General features: G+C 42.9%; 1 protein-coding gene across 1 annotated transcript in view; it reads right to left on the bottom strand.

Moving 5' to 3' along the window:
* The window catches only part of LOC107103285 (leucine-rich repeat-containing protein 16C-like), a gene marked incomplete at its 5' end in the record, with an annotated part of 70,876 nt that overhangs the window by 20,695 nt on the left and 42,156 nt on the right, over nt 1-8,025 (bottom strand). The window contains 3 exons of the mRNA XM_015402928.1: nt 529-565; nt 1,930-2,034; nt 4,172-5,006. Of these exons, the coding sequence (XP_015258414.1) occupies nt 529-565; nt 1,930-2,034; nt 4,172-5,006 (977 nt within the window). The remainder of the gene's footprint in view (nt 1-528; nt 566-1,929; nt 2,035-4,171; nt 5,007-8,025) is intronic.

Genomic DNA, 8,025 nt, shown 5'->3' with positions numbered 1-8,025 from the left:
TGTTAGTTCAATCCCTAACTTTATGTGCTCTCTTTCATCCCTATTGACATGAAAACTGGCTCAGAGCTTGTTTGCTTAACTGTTTATTTCCTGAGCAGAACCACCGGAGGAGCTAGTGCACCGTTACCCATTATAACCTAAATAGCTTCCCCAGTGGGCCTTAGGTAAAGGCTGCTCCCAATGCAACTGGTTGTGTTTCTATTGGAGTTTTTTTCCTGTTTAAAGGGAGTCTCTCCTCTCCACTGAGGCTGCTGTAGAGTCAACCTACTGTCTCTACCTGCTCATTCAGGAGGAAAGAATCCTGCAAAGTCAATGACTGGAGGCAATCAGCTGGTTTCCTTAGATAGAAAACTAAACCAATCTGACAATGATTTGAAGATCTGATTAATTTGTCTCTGGAAAGTGCATTGAGATTAATATAAACACAGAGAACCTTGAACAAGTTGAGCATTTTCACAGAGATGAAAGAAGCTGCTGATTTATAGTCCATAGTGAGTTTTAAAGGGTTGTAGAGATGCTCAAACTTACCTTCAGAGGTGGCTTTTCTCAGCTCCTCATCTTTATTCTGTAAAAAACACCATAAAAAAACATTAACATACAAAATTTTAACACTGCAACCATTGTATATATATGATAACTGCTTAAAATGATTAAGACAAAGTTTTAGGCAAATCATTGCTTTTCCACTGTATAGCTCCAGGAGCTGATCAAGGATCACCCCCCCCCCCCCTGCTGTGCAAATAGCTTAAATCATTAAGTATTATAAAGTAGTATAAAGCCATTAAGAACCAGAAATGTTATCAATTGGGATTAAAAGTTATCACTCATCACACAGAATTAGGGTGATGACTTTATTTCAATGCATTGTGTGAAACTAACAGCTATTCTCCATAAAAACGAAAAAATACCTTTATATCAGCTACATTTTATTTCAGTGAAATTATGATTTGAAATTATGTGGATAAAGGAAAAAAAAACTCTCCAGTACGTTCCTAGATCTGATCTTTTCATGACAGTTTGAACAACTCAGATCTAAGTCTTTCCAATGCGACCCAGTTCACCGGGCTCTGTGGTCCTGATCCAATACGATGTTTAACCAGCTGTGACTCCATACTGGAGAGAAATATCAGCTGTGCTGCTGCCATCAACTCCTTTGTTTCTAGATGTTGGAGCTTGGCCTGTTTTTTAGTGTAGTCCTGTTTCTCTGACTGTGACTAACTGGATGTGCTCTCTTCATCCTCTGACATGGGAGCTGGCTAAGAGCTCGTCTGCCTGGCTGTGTGTTTCCTGGACGGGGCCGCCTGTGGAGCTGGTTGGCAGTTGCCTTTTGTATCTATGCTTCTTTGTCTATGTCTGCTTCTGTCTCCTTGAACCCCAGTCGGCCTCAGCAGATGGCCGCTCACACTGAGCCTGGTTCTGCTGGAGGTTTCTTCCTGTTCAAAGGGAGTTTTTCCTCTCCATTGTTGCTACAAGCATTCTTAGTGTGAGGGATTGCTGAAGAGTCAATGAGTCGATGCAATCAGCTGGTTTTCCTTAGATAGAAAACTTTGAATCAATCTGCTTGGATGATCTGGTGAAGTGGAAAGTGACCTGAGATGACATGATGAGAATTGGCGCTATAGAAATAAACTGGATTGAAATGAGCAGATTGTGTTTTTAAGGTTGGAAATGATCGTTAGATGAGCTCCATCAGTACCATCCATGTTTACTTTCGTAATCACAGAGCACACTGGCTTGTGATGTTATTGCTTCAGCTACTGCGCATGCAGGACACTCAAACAGTCCGAGAGCAGTTCACACAGGAGATCGCACATACATTTGGAAATTTGAACAGTAACGAAAAAAAAAATTGGATTTCACAAAAAAATCGGAATTGAGCATTAAGGCCTGCAGTGTGACCGGAGCCTAACACACCCCTGTCCTGTTTACCTGGCACATCTTGGTATCAGCAGGTGGAGTTTTGGTCACTCCCATTCTGTGCAGCATCACCTGAAGCCTCTGTTCAAAGCCAGGCGTGCTCTCAGATGCATGTTTCTGAAAAACAGGGAGCACAGAGGTCTTAATAGTGTCAATGCTCTCAACCATCACATGTAAAGCATAACAAACCTGCAGTTTACAGCTGAACTGTCTCTATGATTAAGAACAGGAACAACATTTAAATTACTAGGGGTGTGGGAAAAAGATTAATTTGCAGATAAATCGTGATTTTTGGGTGTCCGATTTTATATCCATTTTATTATTTTAAGTTCCTAATATCTATTTTTTATTTTATTTTGTTTAAACTAAACAATTTACCTAAAAGGATGAGGGGAAGATGGGCCACCTCTGAACCTCCACTCTGGCAGATGGAGCTGTGGTTTTGCTTTTGCACCTTTAGTTGGGGCAGTCACTGTGAAAGACCAGGACTGACTCAAACCCCAAAAAACATGGATACCAAAATAAATAAATGATCTATATCTTCTCTTGAAAATATACAGCACTTGCTTTTTTTTTGCTTCTTTGCACTCACAGACCCAACACATGTTGTAGGTCTTGGCAGGGGGGGCCATGTGAACCACATCTACAAAAAGCATTGACGATATCTGCCTGTCCCCAAACCAGACGTCCTGCCCATGGCTGCACCTAGAAATTTTTTACAAATCCATAAATGCTGGTGGCCAATGATGAGGTCCCAGGGTTTCTGGTTCCCCTCACAGGACAGCCAGCCGGAGGACAAACCAGTGACAAGAGGTAACTCCCCGAGTGGGCCCGCCATGTGCAGGGCGAACCATGAGGTATTGGGTCGCAGTCAGATACCTCAGGGACCTGATCAACGGACACTTAAACCAGCTCAACCAATATTTCTATTACAGTATATCTTAATAATGATGGGCAACGGCCCCAGCGAGACCCTAATGGAGTTAGTGGGAGAAGATGGATGGATTTACTGAATAATGGATGTTTCTGGACATACAAGGAAAGTTCAACTAGTTAGTGGTTTAAAAGACAGATAAAAGGTTGAATTATAGCTGTGTTTCTTCTTAAGATTAAATCACAAGTTTAATGTTTCTACACCTAACTTGGTAGCATTAAAAAAGAAAAAGTGTTTGCTGCCAAGGCTGCCATGCCAGCTTTTAAATGAATCTACTGACATTTTTAATTAACCATTGATCCAACATATTTCTTTCATCTAAAAGAAACACTTCCCAATAACCTTTGCATTGTTGTACAACATAAAAAAACTAAACAAAAGTATGAATTTTATGTAGCAACCTACCCTTTGGGACATGATAGATAAAACTAAGCTTTACTAGTGAATTTACATGAAAAATATTTAAAATTGTACCCCTTTCCCACTGGCCTAAAAACCAGTTTAAACCCAGGAACAATCGGCTTTAGTGGCAGAGGGAACAGCTCACTGATGCCTGTCTACCTGGGTCAAATGACTCAGCAAAACGCCGAGTTGTTTGCGCCTCAGCTCTGACCGGCATGCTGTGGAAACACCAGAGCTAAATTATGATATACCATTAAACATAACGTACGGACGTCAACACACCGCGTCAGTCGCTACTGATCTATGAAGCAGAAACAACTCTGTTTATATTCGATAAACAGGGAGCAGCTCTTGTGAGAGGGATTCAGACAGATAATACAACCAATAAAGCACAGCGACTATGCCCTGGCTTCCTTCCATGTTGCTCTCCATTGTTTACTTTCCTGATTTGTCGCAATGGTGACATCATCAAGGCTAACCCAGTATGACGGTGTCGCATGAGTGGATAGACCAGCTTCTATTGCCAGTGGGAAGGGAGCCAGATGCCGGTTGTTAGCGGGTCGACACATGTTTGGAAAACACACGTTAACCTGCTATTTTCAGCGGGAAAGAGGCTTTGGTGAGACTGTCTAAACATTTTAGCCAACTAGCCTTAAACCAAACATTTCCATTTGTGAGGATACACGAAGTTTGCAGAATACACAAACACTTAGAGGCACACATAAAACTGTAAGGTTCGGAAAAATAACACATAGCTTGATTAAAAACCTTCCATAATGTTAGCATACAATCAAACCCCATTTTTACAACTTAACCTTTTCTTTTACCAATGTTTGGAGTTTTTTGTAAATGTAAATAATCTTTTTAAGCTACATAACATACATGACATTGGTGTCTGTGTTTTCTTGTCAGACTGACCTTATTGGGTGTATTATCTTTGTCCTCCGCTTCTATCCCTGTCAGCAGGATGAGACTCTGGCTCTTATTTTCTCTCAGTCTTTTGGTCACCCTCAGTCTCCTTTCCCCACATGACGGATCCCCTGGTTGCCTCTCTGGCGCCGCCGGTGTTGTAAAGATGGCAGGAGTTGGGCTGAGGCGTGGTGGTGGTACAGGAGCTGCTGCTTCTTCCAGTTCAGCTAGCACAGCTGTGGTGAGTCCAGGGCTTGTTGCGACGGTGGGGTAGGGGGGAGTCGTCCCGCTCGATTGTGTTGTGCTTAATGATTCAGCCGGGGGTACTGTTTCCCTCACAACGTCGGCAAGATGGCAGCCGGGGGCGACAGTTCCTTCTGTAGTAGTGGCATCATTACAAATGTTAGCATCCTCCTCTGACACCTTCCACCTCTCCTTCTCCCTTTCCCTATCTCTGTCCCTGTCTTTGGTCTCCCGAAGGGGTCGAATGAGATCTGCGATGGAGGACCTTTTGACCTTGACCACCTCAGATCCTTGTCCTCCATCCCCACCGCCTGTCTTGGCAGATCGGCCTGCTCGAGCTCTCTTGAAGACGAAGAAATCACCAAACTTTTTCTTTATATTTTTTGTAGGAATTGCGGAGGTGGTGGAACTAGTGGTGGAGGGAAAGGTGGTGGATGAGGGAAGGGAGTGAACATCAAGGGATGGAAAGGAAGTGTCAGTAGATGTAGCAGAGGGAGAGGTGATGGTGGTGGTAGATAAAGTAATGTCAGATGGAGAGGGAAGAGGGGTGGTGCTTGATTCTGGGACTTGGGTAGAGTTTGACTCCTCCCATCGGCCTTTTCTGCAGTGGGGAGACAGCAGAAAGAGCAACAGAAGAAAGACACTCAGTACTACAACTACTGGTTCAAGACCTAAGTCACATGCTCCACTCAGGTTCACAAAATTAACATTCATGCAGATGGCGATAAAGCAAAATCAACTCTCAGGGATCCAGATTTCTTTGTCCCAGTAGAGGCAAAGCTTGCAGTAGGTCCTACTCCTTTGATCAGATGCAAACAGCACGTGGCCATTTGAACTCATTAGTCCAGGCGTGGCCAAATCCAGTTCCTTGGGGCCGCTATCTTGAACCTTTAAATTTGTTGTTAGACTTGGTCAAACTCTCCTGAATCAAATGGCTGAATTACCTCCTTGGTGTGTTTTCAGTTTCTGCAGTTCTATTAATCATCTAATTACTTGAATCAGGTGTGTTGGACCAAGGAAAAAAGTTGCAAGATAGCGGCCCCTGGGGAACCGGTATCACCCTCTACTGCATTGGTCATTGCTGGTGGTGTCGAGTGGAAAGGCTTTAAATCTATTTACTGTCTCAAAGGAAACCAACCCTACATAAACGCAGCAAGTATACACAAATGAAAGCACTACATACTACATATAGGTACAATATAACAATGTGTCGATATTCCAACTAGTTTATGTTCAGAGATCCATAAAGGAATCAGGTGGGTGTGCTATCCTTTGATTTTTTAACTCGATTGACCCGAACTGATGACTGGCTAAAGAAAAAAATTCACCCTTCAGTCAATATACAATACAGAAACTTGACCACATTAAGACGTAAACAGCCTTTGGTGTCGATGATGTTGAAGAACGGAGACTTAAACCTAGCGGCATCTTGGAGGTTTTTCAAGCTTTTGTCAGAGCGAACACCTCTAAGGAGCTAATGAACGGATGGCTGCATGATAATCCAGCTGTGGTAGAGTTAAACATGAATCTTAAAGCAGCACTAGGTAACATTTTTACCTTAATGTATCCTCCTCTAAGTCATTGTGATGGTAGTTTAAATGCTGAGACAATTGAGAGGTCTGTCATCTCCCTCTACTGTCTTCATACCACTGACTGAGTCTTGCGGCTCTATTGTTTAGGCTGCCATGTACCGCCAAGAGCCATACGCCCCTCATGATCCCCCACAGCCACTACCTTTTAGACATTTCATCATGATATGTGTCTTCCAGCTGCTTTAGAGGGAGCTACAGCACTGGGAGGGACCCTCAAATATTGCTGAGTGCTGCTTCAAAATTTCCAGAGAGCAGGCCTTTGGGAATTAATTCTGGGTCTCGGTTCTACAGTCTGGCTGGCCACCTCAACTTTGTAAACGCTAATTCAGGAGAATTAATTACGTAAACATTTTGTCTTTGAAAAGAGTAAAATCCTGTTTCACAGTGATGGCATGGTGTCTCCTCTGCACCTAACATAAAGACTTAAGTTGAACTGTGAAGGCCTGGTTATCCTCCAGCAGCAGTGTGTCGCAGTGAGCTTGTCGCAGATATTTTTGATTTATGCCCAATATTGAAGTGTGGTCTGCACTATGTTATTCCACGCCACAACGCCAGTGGGCCAATCAGGAACTAGCTGTGGGTCTAGATACGGCCGAGGCAGTGAGGAAGTGGGGGCAAGTTTGTCCGACAACGAGGGTGATGAGGGCCAAAAAGAACGGGGATCCAGGAGGAAAAAGGGTCCCAGAGTTCTCACGCACCTCGCTCTTCTAGCTGGTCCATCTTCATCAGTAATTTTCCACAATGGCGGTCATACAAACAAAACAACCCGGTAAGGAACCAAACAGGAAATACGCATAGTGTAGAGCGGATGGAGATCTGACCAATCAGAGGCCTCCTGTCTGCGGTCAGCTACAAATTTGGGGAGGTACACCAGAGTGTCTGCGGAAGGGGCGGGGCATATCTGCATTAACTGCGACACACGCAGACAACCTGGTTTCTGAGTATAAATATATAAAAAATATAAATTAGAAAAGGGTGGCAAGCCAGACCAAGCCAGGGTCCGGCCCCACCCCAACCAGCCTACTTTCCTTACCAGGGTCCTGCCAGGTGCTGTTGTTAGCCAAAATTACATAAAGATGTCTAAATCTGTCAGAATCATGTCCATGCCTGGTGTCTAGTTAATTTTTAGGCTTTTTCCATCAGCGTTTGCTCGATTTGACACCACAGTTAGAGATCTTAGAAAATAGATGCCTTTACCACAGGGACAATAGCATAAACCAACATCAAATGTGATTATGGAAATCAATCACAGAGTCCTCTGAGAGAAGATTGGATGGTAGTGATCAGGGGGTTAAAGGGTGGCAGGAAAACAATGGAAAACATTAAGATCTACAGAGGGAGGGAGGACTATTCAGCAAGCCGTCTCCTGTCATATGCTCACCTCAATCATCCTGGGTAACGGGGAAAATATAAAAGAACACCTAAAAGTCCCACTGAGGACCTAGCTAAGCCATTAATAAGACCATTTTAGACTTATGTTGCTACTGTGTTGCCGTGGTGATCTCAGATGGAGGGTCAGCTGGAAATGAAACCAAGTTAATTATTACATATGCTTTTAAAAACTAAATCTCTTGATAAATATTAGATTGAATAAAGATCTGGATCTGACCCATTAAGATCTGCGCTTGACCTTGGATTTGAGTTAGCTGCAACACTTATTTTGCAAAAGAACTTTCTAGAATGAAAATTTTTCTTATTCTTCTCTGACATGCAAAATATTAATGAAGCTTTACTTTGGGCTAAACTTAATTCTGACATTCTGTTTCTTACCTTCTTTTTAAAACTGACTTCATTTTCTTTTAGAAAAGATGTTGTGACCGGAGGTGATGCAGAGATACCGTAATAAACAAAGATTCTCAGAAGAAAAGGCAAAGGTTTTGATCTCATCCTTTGTTAAAGCTCCTATAGGCTTAGACTGCTGGAGGACATAGGGACCCCTTTTTCATCATTCTGCTTCATTCTATCTCTATTCTCCCACTCTGCAGAATCTGTTCAATCTCTAACACTGTGTTCTCTGCTTTCGATGCA

Source organism: Cyprinodon variegatus, unplaced genomic scaffold (genome assembly GCF_000732505.1).
Source record: "Cyprinodon variegatus isolate N-32 unplaced genomic scaffold, C_variegatus-1.0 Scaffold1413, whole genome shotgun sequence".
Taxonomy (NCBI): domain Eukaryota; kingdom Metazoa; phylum Chordata; class Actinopteri; order Cyprinodontiformes; family Cyprinodontidae; genus Cyprinodon; species Cyprinodon variegatus.
Note: the sequence above shows the minus strand (reverse complement) of the source record. Positions and strands in the feature narration are given on the sequence as shown.